The sequence below is a fragment of the Acomys russatus genome, chromosome 3 (assembly GCF_903995435.1).
Source record: "Acomys russatus chromosome 3, mAcoRus1.1, whole genome shotgun sequence".
NCBI classification, from domain to species: Eukaryota; Metazoa; Chordata; class Mammalia; order Rodentia; family Muridae; genus Acomys; species Acomys russatus.
In genome coordinates, this window is record NC_067139.1 from 61691859 (window position 1) to 61710289 (window position 18431).

General features: G+C 45.8%; 1 protein-coding gene across 1 annotated transcript in view; it reads right to left on the bottom strand.

Moving 5' to 3' along the window:
• Positions 1–520: 520 nt before the first annotated feature.
• The window catches only part of Wdfy4 (WDFY family member 4), a 238370-nt gene continuing 220459 nt past the window's right edge, over positions 521–18431 (bottom strand). The window contains exons 52-59 of the mRNA XM_051141818.1: positions 14183–14333; positions 12634–12818; positions 11545–11703; positions 8261–8440; positions 7159–7341; positions 5028–5112; positions 1522–1633; positions 521–627 (exon numbers count right to left, since the gene is read on the bottom strand). Coding sequence (XP_050997775.1) covers positions 561–627; positions 1522–1633; positions 5028–5112; positions 7159–7341; positions 8261–8440; positions 11545–11703; positions 12634–12818; positions 14183–14333 — 1122 coding nt within the window. The 3' untranslated portion in view covers positions 521–560. The remainder of the gene's footprint in view (positions 628–1521; positions 1634–5027; positions 5113–7158; positions 7342–8260; positions 8441–11544; positions 11704–12633; positions 12819–14182; positions 14334–18431) is intronic.

Genomic DNA, 18431 nt, shown 5'->3' on the forward strand with positions numbered 1-18431 from the left:
GGATGCCCAGGCCTGGTGAATCACCCTACCTGATGCTCCTGTGTCTGTGCCCGTCATGTCTGTGGCCTGTGCGTGAGCAGCCCGCTCAGAAACACCACTCATCCCTTGTGGCCTCACTGACTTACAAGAATTCAGATGAAATGGTCCAAGGTGACGTCCAAGCAGTCTTCCATTTGGAAAGTGGTATTTTAATAAAATAAAGACAACCAGGTGCTTTCCATGAACCAGTACCCACCCCCTTGTTTTTCCAGTGTCAAAAGCTTTGCTAAGATGGGTCACATGTAAATTTCTTTGTGCAGCTTGTCACCAGCAGGTTAGTTTCCAGCATCAATGTCCACAGGGATCTTGTATACAGCAGTCTTATGAATCACAGAGAGAGATGTTTGGGGCACGTGGTGCAAATCATCAGGGACGTCTTGAGAACTGTGGGGAAAGGGGCCCCTAAAAGCTTGCTCTGGGTTTAGAGCCCAGGCCACACATCCCCTTGTTGCCTGTGGCCTGTCACTGCTGACTCCACGGCTTCCAGCTTCAATGCTGGTGCCTCCAGCGCTTGTTTCCTCCTACCCATCAGCAGACCAGCAGAAGATTCTCCCCTTCTCGTCACCAACCAAAAGCTTGGTCTGGTTTCTTTAGAAGAAAAAGAAAAGATAAGAGCATTGGAGGCCACCATACGAGACCCACATATCCCAGCCAGCACTCGGGAAATCTCAGTGTGGGAGGCTATATACAAGGCATGGTGGAACTGTCCGTGTTCTCTCTCCTCTGAAGCTGAGGGAAGGAGGTTTGAACAGTGACTGTTGCAGGTCCCAAAGCACTGAGTGCTGAGGAGCTGGCTGAGGCCATCCTCCATCTCGCCTGCATTAGTTCAGGCCAGAGAGCATCTGGCCAGGAGGGATGCAGTCACAGCCCTGGCCTAGCAATTGACATGTGCTCTAGGCAAGAGCTCAGGTCTCCTCACGCCCCACCCCCAGGCCTGCCATCCCACATAGGCCAGCCTGCCATCCAGAATACTATTCCTTTCCCATCCCAGGGACTTCAGAGGCCTACTGTAGGCCAGTGAGAGGGCAAAGAAGAGTGGAAAATCACCTACTCTCGGAACTACAATTCCCTAGAAGGGTTAGCTGGGTCATCATGACAATTAAAATAATAAGGGCCCAGAGTCATGTTTGAGACTACTTTGTATTGGCTAAATGACTTCAAAAGATGCTTTTTGTTCATGTACAGTGGTCATCACCAGCATGCTACTATCACTAGTGGGATTCAGGACAAAAGGACCTCTTTAAGACAATACGACAAAATATGCTTTGCTGCCATTTGCATTTCTTCATGAATCTATGCATTTTCATGAGCTGGAGATCGAGAGCATGTGGGGATTAATGACAAGATGGGCTTAACTGGGTCCCCATAGTGATGTGTCGGTTCTGGGTCTGATCATCTGAACCCAGCTGGAAACATTGAGACTCAACTAAATTGGCTATAGCGCCCTCTGCTGGAGTCCTGAAGAAAGCGGGCTGCTCTTACCTCGTTATAGCTAGAGCTGTCACAGCAGGGCTTGCCTTGCTGGACTTGCCACTCAGGGCAACACTGACATCCAGCTCTCGGCTCAAGGCTAGGTTCTTGGCCCACTTGTGACCTGTGGAAAGTGTGAGAGAGAAAAGTTAGAGCAGCCAGTAGCTTTATGCTCAAGCCCATGTGTGCCCATACACAGGACCACACAAATACAGACATTTATATTTGTGGTCAGCAACTTGTTAAATTGAGGAGGAAAATATATTTAATCTTGGCCTGTGCTGTTGCAAAAAGGGCCGTCCCAATTTAATTTGCAGGCTGTGATAGTTACATGTGCTGACGTGCCGCGGTATCCATTGTGCACCAAATTGGATTTGTGTATTATTGCTTTCTAAATTGCATGCCTAGTTCAGCAAAATTGTTCATCAGTGTTTACTGGCTTTATGCTTAATAAGATGCCCCACAATACCTTGCTGCCAGGGTGTAATGCAGCCCGTAATTGCCTAGTAAAAATAAATTACATAAAGTCTGCATTATCAACTTAGCTAAATCCTCTCACGCCCAACCAATAATTAAATGCTGAGAGAATTTTCTCAAAAAATATAACTCAATGATTGTTACTTCAGTCATCCTAATGACTACATTTGGAGACAGACAGTAATTCCTTCAGCGTGAAGGGTGAGATGGAGAGGCAGCGGGTGGGCGTGTCCCTGTGAGACCACTTCATTGTCTCAGGACCTGAGTGTGCCTGTACTCCCCACTGGTGTTGAAATGACCACCAATGGGTGCAGAAGTTCCCACGTCCCAGGGAACGCAGGAGGATATGAGGAGAGAACATTGCTCACAGGTGGAGGCAGGCAGACATTTGGAAATCCTAGTGTGACTCCGAACACCACACCTCCTGAGTCCGAATCCAGGGGCTGCTTTCTGAAGGAAACTGCGCACCAGTGGGCTAGTTCTTACCGCAAATGATGAATAAATGAGTTGCCGGCAGAAATTGGATTACAGCCGCCTGCAATGCGCACCTTCAATATGTTTACAGATCTCCTTTCTTGCCCCTTAAGACATATGAGGGGGTGCAATAACATACACGCCGATAGGACACGTATGCAAATATTCATGTGTCATGCCTAATTCTGATCCCTTCCCAACAAAACAGCTTTGAGCAACACATGACGGGGCATCATGCTTCCTTCTGAGAGGCCTCCAGCGGGTTGTGTTCAAAAATCAGCTCTCACATTCCTTGAGTTTAACAGAGGCTCAAGCCAATTTTTTTTTTAACTATTTGTGTGCCACCTTGTCATTTCATTCTAATGGTAACCCCCAATCCTGACTGGCAGCAGTCACCTCAGGTCAGGACAGACAGCAGGGGAAGGGTGTGGCTGCTGGGACTCCCTGCTAGCCAGAAACTATCTTGTGATTTCCCTAACGTCATCATTGCTGTGTTCGAAGAGAAGATTTTTTTTTTTTTTTTTTTTTTTTTTGAAGTCTGAGGAATGAATTCTGTGGAGTGGATTTTTGTCTGTCTGTTATTTCTCTGTGACCTGTACTCTCCAAGACTAGAAAGCACAGGAAATAGTCTCAGCTAGTGGAAAAGAAACAGGACCACACCAGTTGTGGGGATGGTGCTGGGTCTACAGCCTGGTCCCCTCCATGTTCCCCAGATCACATGGCCACCACTGCTGGCGCCTCACAGAAGCTGGGGACCCATTGCCCTGCACTGATGATCTGTAAGATAGGGGCTGAGTTCACACCTTTGGATAGGAAGTTGATCCTGAGGCCAGCATGACACTCATGTGTCATACATGTGTACATGAGACTCACTTCACAAATAGCCAAGGGGCATAGGATCCCTGAGCTGGATCCTCCCATGGGGCAGAAATAGCAGTGGGAGAAAGTGTGTGCCTGCCGCCCTCCCACGAAGTACAGAACTCCAGAGCACACAGTTGCGTGTGTGGTGCTCTCCAAGCACCCCGGAGGGAGGGACCAGGACACTGAGCTGAACACTGGTCCTGGTTTTGTGATGTTTAGGCTCTGACTCAACCCGGATTATTGACAAATCCCCGGAAGTGCAGGAGGAAGGGCTTGTCAGTGTAAATGGAATGTAGGACCCAAGAGAGCCTCAGCAAAGGTCTGTGTACGAGCAGCAGAACTCACAGTGGATGGATGTCTGGATAGATCAGGGCGGTATGACATGTGCAACAGAGGCAAACTAATTGAGCATGGGCATTATATGCCCCAAATATCCCTCTGAGGTTGGAAAAAGTCCCCTCCTATGCTCAGTCACTGGTTCTGGGAACTAACAGGTGTAGTTGGCGGATTGGAGAACTCTCCAAGTATGGTAACATGCTTCCTTCCTGTGTGGGTCCCAAGAGAGACAGCCAGGTTCTGGCCTGTGAGGTGAAGTCAGAGGCAAGGGAGCAAGGATTTTGCAGTAGAAGAAGTGACGACGGCAGGGAAAACTGGGGAGCTGGAGGTGTAGTGGTAGCAGTTTCAATGATGAGGCCTTTGCCTTTATTGGCAGTGGTGGGGGACGGTGGGGAGGGCGATCATGTGATTGGAATTTGAGGTCAGGATCTCTGAGGCTGCTGTAGTGACTGAAGGGAGCATGGCGGCAAGCTTTAGATAACTGGGCAGGTTACTGAGCCTCTCTGTGCCTCGGTTTCCTCATCTCTAAGATGGGCACCTCACTAGAATCAGGACTGCAGCATGAAAGGAGGGAATACACAAGAAGGGTTTCCAGTGAAGTGTCCCCCTGCTCTCTGACGTGTTAGCCCTGGGACAGCCTTGGTGGCAGGGATAGCAGGAGGGTTTTGCATTTCAATCAAAACCCCTAAAGTCCTTGCACCCCTGACACACACCATAACACAGTCCACTGTTCCAATGAGCACTACGGAGTCCAAGGGAGGACTCCACCAAGTTTCTCAGTCAGTTTCACAGTGCACCAGAAACTTGCAGGACACAAACTCTTCTCTGACATTCTGACATCCCGTGACGTAGTCTGGATCTGAAATGTTCCTCCCAGGCCCCTGCATATAATGCTCTGACTCCAACCTGCAGCACCATTTTAAAGGCTGGAGCCTGTAAGGAGTGGAGAATGGTTGGAAGAATGACATCATAAGGGGTGCGTCCGTCAGTGTCATACCCCCCACACTGGTCCTGCTCTAGTTCTCTGCTTCCTGCTCTGCTGCACGGGAACACCTGACATGTCACACTTCCACGGTCACAGATGGAGTCATCCCTGCCATCATACCTCCCTCCTCACCCAACCCCAGCGATGGACTGAAATGTCTGAAACCAGGAGCCACAAGAAACCTTCCTGGCCTGGAGTTCTTTCTGTCAGGTATGGGATCACAGAATGCAAGAGTAATAAATATAGTCCCCATCTTGGGGGCACTTCCCAGTGCTTCAGTGGCTTCTCTAAGCTCGGAATCTGGGGTGAAGCTGCAGCCCTGGTGCCAAGGCCGGGAGAGAGGAGCACAGGAGGGCAGTGTGAGTCAGGCTTTTCAAGCCGCTACCTCTGGGGCTCAGGGGCTCAGCGGAGGCCTCCTCTGTGACTGCTTGCCTCGGAATGGGCATCTTCACGTCCTCTGTCTTCCAAATCTGTCCAGAAAAGAGAACATGTCATGGCTTGGTAGGATGAGCCTGTCTTCAGGATCACAGTGGCCCATCCCTATTCCCTCACACCTGGGAGTCCCAGGCAGTTTCTGGTGTGGTATCCCTGGAAAAGGGGTATGTAGGTTTCAGCTTTCCTTGTGGTACTTCAGGCTATAAAAATCGTAGTTTGGATGGCTTCACTCTCTTCCCTGAGTCTCCTTTTTTTTTCCTTTTCTTCAAGACAGGGTTTTTCTGTGTAGCCCGAGGCTAGCCTCAAACTTACAGAGATCTGCCTTCCTCCGCCTCCCCAAGTGCTAGGATTAAAGGTGTGGGCCACCACACCTGGCTTCTTTTAAGTGAATCTCCTCCTCCCCCTTTGTGTGTGTGTGTGTGTGTGTGTGTGTGTGTGTGTGTGTGTGTGTGTGTGTACAGGAATGTACGTGAGCGTACCTACATGTATGGAGGCACATGTACCCACGTGCAAGCACGTGGCAGTCAGGGGTCAGTTTCAGGTATCTCACTGTCCATCCTATGTCTTATCACAGGATCTGTCACTGAAGCACTTATCATTTCAGCTAGACTGGCTAATCAGCAAACCCCTGTCACCACCCTTTACTGCCTAGATTTCACATATAATCCACTTAAACACACACACACACACACACACACACACACACACACACACACACCATCTAACCTTAAACCCCACAGTCTGTCCATCGTACCGTCACTGAGCCAATGCCTTCCTATTCTTTTGCCATCATCTCTTGGCCACCTGTCCTGTGCCTTTGGTCCTAAACCATGTGTGTGAGTGCCCTCAGGATGACTGCGTATGGCTTCTCTTCTGCAGGTCTAGACTTCTTATTCTTTGAGGGCAAAACCAACGTGCATTCAAGTGTTTCTTTGAGCTCCTCAGAACCTCGCACAGTTCTGGGCCTGGTAGGCTCCAAGACACCAATGACTGCACTGAATGCATGGCGGCCGAGTGCACAGCCTCACCTACGCATGCCTGCAGCTGATGCAGAGAAGTCATGTGCTCTTGGCTCAGTCACCCTGGCTCCTCTTCTTCCTCTGGATTTAGATCACAGCCACCAAACCTCTATCTTATCTCTCACCATCCATGCTGGGCCACTGACCTCTATATATACCAACTGTTCCTCATTTTCGGAACTCAGCTAAGCTACTGCCTCTCCTGAGGCATGTATGCCAGAGGGAAATGCATTCTTTACGTGAACCCAACTATGTCCCTCCATTTCTCCTCCACAGGCACTGTCTTCTCACAGGCCAGGGTGCTGGGGCAGCCTCCTGGTCATTCACAACTGTCACCCATCCTTTCATCCTTCCTTCTGGTACCAGAAAAACCAACCCGAGTCTTGTTCTTCCTGCCTCACCCCCTCACGTCAGTGTTTCCTTCTCTCTTCTTGGCTTCCTGAAGGTCCTTCTGGAAACTCGTGGTACCCTCAATCATTTCAACCATGCCACATGCCACATGCAAAACATTTTATATAACACGGGGTGACCCAATGAAAAGTGCCTGCCAGTGGCTTCTATGAAATCCTTGGTATGATATTAAGAATTAAGTAAGTGGGTAGCTGGATAGATGGATAGTTAGATAGCTGGATGGAAGGACTGGAAGGTAAATGGATTATTGGATGAATAGAAAGATGGACAAAAGCTTGGGTGAATAATGGATAAGTAAGTCAATGGACTGAGAGCTAAACAGCCCAGCAGGTGGGAAGGTAGATTAGTGGATAAAAGGTTTGGTAGGTTGGGTTGATTCATTTTATATATTTTCTATTATTGTGCTATATTCTACTGAATGTGATCATTCATACCTTCACACCTTATAACACTTTTCTGTGTGTGTATATGATACCTCCCTCTCTCTTACTTGCTCTTTTTCATTAAAAAGCACCATCTTTCCTCTTTTTTGCTGTAGTTATATAGTATGGAATATTTTTAGATTTCAGTTTTTGACCCATGGAAAGGGTTAAAAAATGAGATAACACAGTTATCATCCTGTGTACCCATTCTGCCCCTAAACACACTTACCCGAACCATGCCGTCTTTACTGCCTGTGATGATGACGTGGCTTGCATCCCACGCTGGCCCCTCTACTATGCAGCAGCATGTTATAGTTCCCTCTGGGCCCCAAGCTGTGGTAATGCTGGCCAGGGGCTGTCCATTGATGTTCCACAGGGACAAATGGGCTCCGGCACAGGAGACGATGGTTCCCTACAGCAGCGAGTGCTGGCATTATTCTATGCAAGTTTCACCAGCAGCTTACAGCGCACATGCTCAGTCACCCAGCTTGCACACCAGAGTACCACAATTTTCTATCTTTTCTCAAGGCTTCTAATCACATCAATGTACTTATACAGTCACAGTTTGACTGTTGTTGAGATGTGGTGGAAACTAGGTTTGTCCAGGTTTGGAAGAAACAGGCCAGTAGGGGCATGCCTTTTACGGATGTGTCTTGGCTCCATCCTTCCTGCGTATTCTATTTCCTGGATAACATGGCATGAGCAACTCTGTCCCATCATGCCCCTTCTATGTGTTTTTCTCCCTTGACTCAGGTCCCAGGCAATGGAGCCAGCTGAGCACAGACTGACACTTCTGAAATGCTTAGCTGAAATAAGTCTGTGCTTTAGGACACTGGTCCAGCCTTTAGGCTCCTCCAAGATCCTAATCTCTAACATTTTGGCATCCAGAAAAGACATAGTCTGACAACTGCCCCTGCTACTCTGGATAAGGGACCTTCAACTGGCTGTCCAATACTGCCTGCATGAAGAAATTTGGATTTCACCTAGTGGACAACGGGCTATCGAGGTGCCAGTGACAGCAAGTGGCTTATAAAACTTTGCAATGCCCTTCCAGAAGGAAGAGGCTGCTTTCCTGTCTCCTAAAAGGTTCATTTTTATCTTGAGCCTAGCTCTGGCATAGGCATATCTTCCTGCCCAACCTGGCTGTGCCAATACCAGAGCAAACACCTCCTAGTGCCCTGTTTTCTATTGGCAGGGGATGGTTGGCACACATGGGGCCTTATCCACAGTCTGTCCCTGGGTTTTCTTTTGCAGACTGCCCAACATACTATGGTGCAGGCTCAGAGACATGGTAAGCCAAGCCAGAAGTGGGGAAAAGAAGCAAGTCTCACCGAAATGTCACTGATGGCAATGGCTGAGATGCCTTCCCGATGTACAGGCAGGCAGGCCACACGGCAGAGGTTGTCCAGGTCCCACAGGGTACAAGTGCGATCTTGGGAGCCACTCACCAGGAGACTGAAGGTGATGGAGGCTGTCAGACATGTGACAGCCTGGGTGTGTCCATACAAGGCCTAGCAACAGGAGACATAACCAGGGGTTGTAAGAGTATTAGCTACTAGTAGAGGCTGCCTTTGCTTCTGGGCACCAGATGAGGAAACCGATTCAGAGCAAGACTGACTTTACAGACAAGTTGGGGGAGCAGGATGCTTCTGAGGGCATCCACTCCTAGAACCTGAGGTCTATCTGGGAAGAAGCAATAGTCAGTCCCTTTGTAGTAGTCCAGCCCAGGGCCCAGTGTCCTTATGCCTTGTTCTCTCCGTCTATTCTTCATCAATCTGAAGCAGCCCCTAACCTGCTAGGATGTGAAGGTTCCAAACGTCACAGTACGTGCCCCAGCCAGCAGATCCAAAACATCTGGGGGTCTTACTGGATATGGCCCTGGTCTGATAAATCAGAAATTCTAGTGCTGGCTGGCACCTTGGATTCTGCATTTTCACCACCACCACCCCCACCCCATCCGAGAAGTCTCATGCATACATAAGTTGGAGATGTATTTCACTATGAGAGACTAGGAAACAAAGCAGTCCTTGGACAAGATTGAGAAGAAAGACTGCAAGCCAGGTCATTATTTTTTTTTTAAAATGTCACACCAGGCATGGTGGCACATACATTTAATCCCAGCACTCAGAAAGCAAAGGCAGAGGCATATGGATTGCTATGAGTTCAAGGCCAGCCTGGTCTACAAAGCGAGTCCAGTACAGCCAAGGCTAACACAGAGAAACCCTGTTTCAAAAAAACAAAACAAAACAACAACAACAAAAACAACAAAAAATCCAACCTTTTGTTGTTCTGTATTGAGAGACAGCTATTGACAACATAGCCTAAGCCAGTCTTGAACTTGTGAACCTCCAGCCCAAACTGGCATTACAGTGCAAAAATGATCAGCATGAGCCACTGGGTCTGACTAAAGATGTGTATCAGACTCAGGCTGCCAGGCTCAGCAGTAAGCACCTTTACCCACTGAGGTACTTCACTGGCACAAAATGTTGACTTTTTCAGACCTATGTCCTCTGATGTCTTGGGGACTTCTTCTTGAGCTTCAATATTGATTCATGGATGGGTGCCAATACAGCTCTTTCCAGACGTCTGAAGGAGCCAAGTTCCTTCTGGGTCTGGTGCTCCTGCCTATGGTGAAGATTCCATCCTGAGCACCACAGAAGGTTCCCAGAAAGCCTGAGGCTGTTCTCTGTCTGAAAATGCCTGTCATTCCTTGAAGTCAGCCAGAGGAGGGCAGAGGTGGCGCCTTAAAAGGGACTGGCCTGGCTCAACCACAGGTAGAGCTCCAGTCCTGGCAGAAATAAACTGCTCGCTCACTTGGGTCAATGAGACTGAGCATTGTTTGTCAAAGCTGTCATTTTGCCTGGTCACAGCTATTAAAAATTTTGCCACAAGTTCTGTTTGTCCTCAATGGATCCTGATGTGACACCAACCATATGGTGGTGGCAACTCTCTAGACATGACCCATTGAAGAAGATTCGAGTTGTCTCAGAAGTATAAAACTCAACAGAGGGAGAAGGAGACTGACAAGATGTCTTCGATCTTCCGGAAAGACCTGATGACTAAGTTCTGCTCACAGATGATGTAATGCCCCCAAAGGACACAGGGAAAGGGACCCTGATGCAGGGTTTGGGGATTCAGAGATAAGTGCTCTGAGCCTGAATACAGGCTGCACCATGGAATCAAGTCAGCCTGCACTGTAAAGAGAGGGCCATGGCACTGCCTATAACAGGCATGGTTTGCTGTTGCTGTCGCCCATAGGCCTAGAAACTGCATCCAGTGCCCCACCATCTGGAAAGGCAGGGAAATCAAGGCAGAGGCCAGCAGTTCTAAATGTGCACCCAATGGGCCCCCCCCCTCTCTCTCTCTGTGTGTGTGTGTGTGTGTGTGTCTCCTTCCTTTGTAGAATGCATGCCAATTAAAAAAATTTTTTTGCTATATCATCTTATTTCTAGCAAAATATAAATACAACACAATAAAATAAAACTTCTCACAATAATTCTCCACGAGGGCCCGTTGTGGTGAGTCTCAATTAATGGTTGATGGCATTGGAGAGCTATAGAATAATTTTGGAAAACTTCATATCATTGCTCAGTAATTCTCCTCAAAATACATCATAAAGAAACAATTAGTCAGAAGCAAACAGCATAGCTATATAACATGTTTTCTGTGGCACTGTTGAAAATGGTTAAAAGTTGGAAATAACCTAATTGTCTGGTTTTAGAAGAAATGGTTTATTAAACCATGGTACACTGACATAACAATTGAAATGTAGCTATGGAAATGGAATCATCTGGAACAATTGAAATGCAAATTATAGAGGCTGTAGAAAAATGAAAACAATTTGATAAGCTGGATGAAAATGAAACAAAAATATCTGTATAAGACTTAGAAAGGTATAAATATGCATATAGGGGTCGGTGGTATGCAAAAATGAAACATTTTTATAAGGGAAGCAGAGAATTTCTTATTTTTAAAGTGAATTTAAAAATTGTCTTTACTGTTTCTCATTTTCAAAAATAAAGATTCTCTGAGCTGTTTGAACCTACTTCACAATACCCTTTAGGAATTCAGGCCAAGGGCAGACCCCTCTGGTGAGCAACTGCAGGCCTCTGTTCCCAGCCTGCTGTGGGTGCTACCTCTGTCAATGTCACCTCCTTTTTGAAAAAGTTTCATTTTCTGGGTCTATGACCTTGGAGGAGCCACATAGTTTCTTTGTAATCTTTTTATTTTTAACTGAGACTGTGGGGGTGATAACGGCTCTCCTTTCCCAGGGCGGCTGGGAGGTAAACTGAGGTGGTGCTTATAAAAGTGACATATGGTAGCCATCCAGGGCAGGTGCCCTCCAGTGTCACCTGGCCCTAGCTTACAAGGAAGCAGCTGCATATGCCCCACCATCATGTATGCCATGGTGGCCGAGCCTCCACGGAGGTGCCTTTCTGTCTGCTCATCAGATCTACCCAAGGGTAAAACCATTCCCAAATGACAGAGCTGTGGACTGTCCTCTGCTCCTGTGTCCCATGGTTTGGCAAGAGGCAAGACTTTTATCTAGCAGTAAGATTGGGTATGCGTTGCCACCATGGCTGCCAGAGATACCGTGCCCATGAGAAGCACATACCTGTCGGAGTTGCAAGCTTCTCGGCCGACCTTTGACCAGGCTGAGCTCCCACACGCACACCACTGCACTGGCCCCAGATGTGACGATCATTGTAGGGAATGGGCAAAGAGCACACAGACAGGGGCCCCAGGCAGCCAGGTTCTCAAATGTCATCAGGATCTGTGAGAGATGGGTAACAAACGCTGACCCAGCAGGTACCAAGAAAGGCAGGTCAGAGAAACAGGAAGCACACAGGTGAATCCGGGGTTCCCATGGGCATGGGGGCCATGTTCTAGGCTCCACAGCCAGGCTCAGGTGCCTGAATTTAGGCCATCCCAGACTGGTCCCTATGGAGTAGCTCCTACTTCAGCAGGTTGGGAGAGACGAGCATATAGACACATGCACAGCTGTGCCGAAGCTGTAAAAACCCTTGGAGTGTAGTGTGTGTGTGTGTGTGTGTGTGTGTGTGTGTGTGTGTGTGTGTGTGTTGCAGCTCAGCCTGAGATAGCGGTAGGACAGGAAAGCAGAATTTGGAGGAGGCTAGTTTCAACAATTGCTTTTAGCAGCTGGTGGGGCAAGGTTAGGAAGAAAAGGGCTAGAAGCATGAAATGTAGAGGATTCATTGTATATAACAGGGTAATGTAGGAGGAGGGGGTCTATGGAAAAGCAGAGACAACTGGAAGAGTAAAGAATACAGTGGGGCCATTAAAGCAGAGAGAGGGGGGGAGGCAGACAGACAGACAGACAGACAGACATAGACACAGAGAGACAGAGAGACAGACAGAAACAGAGAAAGACACAGAGAGACAGACAGAGACAGAGAAAGACACAGAGAGAGAGACAGAGACAGAGAGCAAGAGAAAGAGCTCTTCTTGCAAGTTGCCAAATATTCAGCCTGAGCCGTTCTCATCTGAGAGGTGCCTGGGGTGACAGGAGCCCGTGACCTCCTACCCAGACTGCATGCACATCTGGATGAGCCTTGTGTTGTCCTGTGACCAGTCAGAGTTGGCCGACGAGGTAACAGTGTGCTCTGGCAGCCTAAAGTCCACCTGGGAGAGAGTCAACACCCGCCGAACCCTGCCCCTCTGGCCCAGCACCACGTGCCCTCACCTTGTCAGAGCCGTAGGTCCCCAAGCAGCAACTGAAGTCATCAAAGCCCCAGCTGAAAGTCCTGTTCCAGAAAGGAGGCAGCAGTATTTTGTTCTTCTCCACCGCCAGGATAGTCTTCTCAGTAGGGACAATGTGGCCGATGGCCCCTTTGGGGGATTCTGACCCTAGAGAGAAAAGGTACATATCTGCTCCCCAGTGAGTACAGTGGCATATGAAGGGAAGAAAGCACCCACTTTCACAGGACCCAGAGAGAAGACACCACAGAACAAAGAGCTTCACCAAGCATGCGGCCTGGCCAGGAGTCACTCACAGAGGCTCTGCTGCATCCCACACAGGAGTAGCCTAAGGGCCTTGTCCAGTTCTTCCTCTAACTGGGACTCACACATTTCAGGGACTCTTTTGCAGTGATACTGGAAGAAGCCCAGTCTGTTGGAGCAGATGACCCAAAGCCACAGAGTTTGGGTGACTCTGCTCACCTACCCTTCCTGCACTACCTTGGAGGGACTCCAGCCACATGTCCCTCTTCTTTCATAGTGTCACTAGCTAAACTCTGGAAGCCATTTGTGGCCCCAGCTGGAGTCCAGCTCAGAGTGCAGCTTGTTGATGACCTGTTATCCCAGGGAAGGCTAACCCTTCCCTCCTGTAGAGTCTCTTCGAAGGAGCAGAGATGATGATCTCCTCCCAGAGTGTGCTTCCTGGGTATGCCTACCAGCACAGGTATGCATGACATGGGATGAGACTGTGCTCAATCTACACTATATCATATCATGGGACCTTCCCACCATCCTGGGGGCAGATACCCCTCTCTTGCCCTGTGCAAGTTGTTATGATAAAACCACACTCTTCCAGAACTTACCCATTCCAGGGCATACATCCTCAGCTATCGACTCTATACATACATGCATCTGGGTATTTGAGAACAGAACCTGTCATCTGTCTTTGTAGGGGTGTGTGTGGAATGTGTTTTTGTATGTCTATGCAAGAGAGGGTGTGTGAGAATGTGTGTGTGTGTGTGTGTGTGTGTGTGTGAGAGAGAGAGAGAGAGAGAGAGAGAGAGAGAGAGAGAGAGAGAGACAGACAGACAGACAGACAGACAGACAGACAGACAGACAGACCTATGGGTCTTAGATGTCAGGGCGTAACTTAGAAGTCCTAGACACCTCCAAAGAATAGACCACCCTCCAGTGCCTGTTGAGTTTGGAGACACAGCCATTGCAAAACCCACTTCTTCGCAAGCCCATGCTCCTGAGCTCCTAGAGCAGTGGTTCTCAACATGTGAGTCATGACCCCTTTGGGGGGAAGTTGACAAGTCTTTCATGGGGGTCACATATCAGATATTCTCTATATCAGATATTTACATTACAATTTATAACAGTAGAAAAATTACAGTTATGAAGTAGCAATGAAATAATTTTATGGTTGGGGGTCACCACAACATGAGGAACTGTATTAAAAAGTTGCAGCATTAGGAAGGTTGAGAACCACTGCCCTAGAGAAATCCAGTCCCCAAAGGAAAAAAACCCGAGATAATGCAAGTGCAGGTAATCACCTTTGACAGTGACTTGAGAAGGTCTCAATGATGGCAGGCTATGGAGGAAGGACTGGGAGTGGCCTGGAAGGCCTACTGGGGTGGAAGTATCTTTTCCAGGCACCGGAGGTTTTCCTGTGTTGTTCCTGGATGGGTGGGGCTTAGTGAAGATCTGGAGATATATACAAACACAGCACACAGGTCATTAGGAGGCAGATACCTTAGGGATGTGCCATCATCACATGCATCACAGCACCAACCTTCCTCTGGACACTATCATGGCTGGCCTTCCTCCAACAGAACTTAACTGTCAATCGGGTCTTCAGATGTTATAGGGCCTGGGTCTCCAAGTCACAGAAACTCTTCTGGTTGCTAACTCTCTCCTCTCCAAAGCTACATGGGCAAAAGCTGCTTTTCCTAAGGAGTTCCCTAGGAGAGTCCTTTCAGCTACTTGATGCCTCAACTCATTAAGAATAACAATAATAAATAAAAAATATCACGCTCAGAGACCTGAGGTCACCTAGGAAAGACAGGTGAGACTTATAGGCCCCAGCACACTGCCAGCTGGGTGCCTCTAGGTAAACACAACAGTGGTGAACTATGCCCTGCCTCCTGCCAGCTCCATCTCCTAGACCATGGCCCTACTATCATTCCCAGAGGCCAGTGGCTATCAGAGACCACCAGCCTCCATCCCCAGAGACCTGCAGCCACCTGGGACAGACAAAGGTCTGCAGCCATCAGAGACCACCAGAGAAAAACTATACCTGCTCTCCAGGGCTCGATTTTCTAGCCTACAACTCAGCATGTATTACCTGAGGCCTGCCATTAGCAGAGACAACCAAATGGCTAGGGGCCAGTGAAAGAACACAAACAATAAGAGTGAGGTCAATATGGTGCCACCAGAACCGAGCTATCGTGCTACAACAAGCCTAGGATATCTTAACACAGCTGAAGTACAACAAAATAGCCTTAAATCTAATCTTATGAAGATGAGAGAGGCCTTTAAAGAGAAAACAAGTAACTATCTCAAAGAAATACAGGAAAACACAATTAAACAAGTGAAGGAAATGAATAAAACTGTTCCAGAACTTCTAGACTTGAAAATGGAAGTAGAAGCAATACAGAAAATACAAACTGAGGCAATCCTCGAGATGGGAAACTTAGGAAAGAGAATAGGAACAACAGAGGAAATCATCATTGTCAGAATTCAAGAAATGGAAGAAAGAATCTCAGGCACAGAAGACACAATAGACGAAATTGATACACCAGTCAAAGAAAGTGTTAAATCTAAAAAAATCTATGACACAAAACATTCCAGGAAATCTGGGAAACTATGAAAAGACCTAACCTAAGAATAACAGGAAAAGGAGAAGGCAAAAAGTCCCAGCTACATTTTCAACAAACTTGTAGAATTCCTCAACCTAAAGAAAGAGATGCTTATAAACATACAAGAAGCATACAGAACACCAGTTAGACTGGACCAGAAAAGAAAATCCTCCTGTCACATAATAACCAAAACACTAAATACACAGAACAAAGAAAATATTAAAAGTTGCAAGAAAAAAAAAAAGGTCACATAACATATAAAGGCAGACCTACCAGAATTACACACAATTTCTCAACAGAGACTCTAAAAGCTAGAAGGGACTAGATGTCTTGCAGCCTCTAACAGACCACAGATACCAACCTAGATTACTATAACCATCAAAACTCTCAATCACCAAAGATGGAGAAAATGAGGTATTCCAAGAACAAAACCAAATTTAAACAATATCTATCACAAATCCAGCCTTACCAAAAATACTAAAAGGAAAACTCCACCCAAGGAGATTACCTACATTAAAAAAAAAAAAAAAACCAGAGGAAGCAAATGATTCCACACAAAACAAAAGAAGGAATGTACACACTAATACCATCAACATAAAACTAACAAGAACTAACAATTATTGGTCATTAATATTTCTCAACATCAATGGACTCAATTTCCTAATAAAAAGACACAGGCTAACAGAATGAATGTGAAAACAAGACCCATCATTCTGCATATAAGAAACACATCTCAGCAATAAAGATAGACATTACCTCAGAGTAAAGGGCAGGAAAAAGGTTTTCCAAGCAAATGAACCCAAGAAGCAATCTGGAGTAGCCATTCTAATATCTAATAAAATAGACTTTTAACCAAAAATAATCAAAGGAGATGGGGTAAGACATTTCATTCTCATCAGGGGAAAAATCCACCAAGATGAGTTCTCCATTCTGAACATCTATGCCCCAAGTGCAAGGGTACACACATTTGTAAGAGAAACATTACTACGTCTTAAATCACACCTCAAACCCCACACATTAACAGTAGGAAATTCAAAACCCCTCTCTCACCAATGGACAAGTCATTGAGATAGAAACTAAACAGAGAAATAATGAAACTAACCCATGTGATGAATCAAATGAATCTAACAGATATCTACAGAACATTCCATCTAAACATAAAAAATATACCTTTTTCTCAGTATCTCATGGAACCTTCACCAAAATTGACTACATAGTTTGTCATAAAACAAGCCTCTACAGATACAAGAAAATTGAAATAACACCTTGTATTTTATCAGACCACTATGGATTAAAACTGGACTTTAATGACAACAGAAACAACAAAAAGCCTAAAAACTCATGAAAACTGACCAACTCCCTACTCAATGACCATCTCATCAGGAAAAAATAAGAAAGAAGTTACAGACTTTCTAGAACTCAATAAAAATGAAGGCATATTCAGTATATTCAGGGCTCAACGGGCCCCAACATACACCAATACAGTGTAGGAACCTTGGATTACATTCATTAACTTAAAAATACCCTTAAGGTCATGCTTTGAACAACAACAAAAGGGAAAGCTTAAGACACTATGCTGAGTGGGAATAAACATTTAAATCTTAAAAAAGAGAGAAAGAAAGAAAGAAAGAAAGAAAGAAAGAAAGAAAGAAAGAAGAAGGCATAACACACCCAAACTTATGGGACATAATGAAAGCAGTGCTAAGAGCAAAGTTTATAGCACAAAGTGCCTTCATGAAGAAATTGGAGGATTCTCACACTAGCAGTTTAAAAGCATACCTGAAAGTTCTAGAAGAAAAAGAAGCAACCTCACATAGGAGTAGATGACAGGAAATAATAAAATTCAGGGCTGAAATCAATGAAATAGAAACAAAGAGAACAATACAAAGAATCAACAAAATCAAGAGTTGGTTCTTTGAGAAAATTAACAAGATAGACAAACCCTTAGCCAAACTAACTAAAAGGCAGAGAGGCAGAAATCAGAAATGAAAAGGGGGACATAACAACATACATTGAGGAAATCAAAAGAATCATTATGTCTTACTTCAAAAACCTGTACTCCACAAAATTGGAAAAATCTAAACAAAATGGATGGTTTTCTTTATAGATACCACTTACCAGAGTTAAATCAAGATCAAGTAAACAATTTAAATAGACCTATAATCCCCTAAGGAAATAAAAAGACATTGAAAGTCTCCTGACCCCCTCCCCCTCAAAAAAACCCCACAAAACCAAAAACAAAAAAGCAAAAAACAAAAAACAGGGCCAGTTGGTTTCAGGACAAAATTCTACCAGATCTTCAAAGAAGAGATAATACCAATTCTCCTCAAATTATTCCACAAAACAGAAACTGAAGGAACATTACCAAACTCATCCTATGAGGCCACAGTCACCTAGACACTTAGGCCACACACAGACTCAAAAAAGAATTTCAGGCAAATTTCCCTAATGAACGTTGATTTAAAAATATTCAACAAAATACTCGCAAATCAAATCCAAGAACACATCAAAAACATCATCCACCATGATCAAGTAGGCGTCATCCCGGGGATGCAGGGTTGGTTCAACATATGAAAATACATCAATATAACCCACCATAAAAACAAACTGAAAGAAAAAAAAATCCACATGATCATCTCATTAGATGCTAAAATGCCTTTGACAAAATACAAACTACTTCATGTTAAAAGTCTTGGAGAGATCAGGGATACAAGCTCATAACTAAAATATCCATGAAGCCAATAGCCAAAATCAAATTAAATGGAGAGAAACTTAAAGCAATTCTAGTAAAATCAGGGACAGGAGAAGACTGCCCATTCTCTCTATATCTATTCAATATGGTACTTGACATTCTACCTAGAACAGTAAGACAATCAAAGAGGATCAAGAACTTCAAGTCTTTGAAGAAAGAAATTGAAGAAGATATCAGAAGGTAGAAAGATCT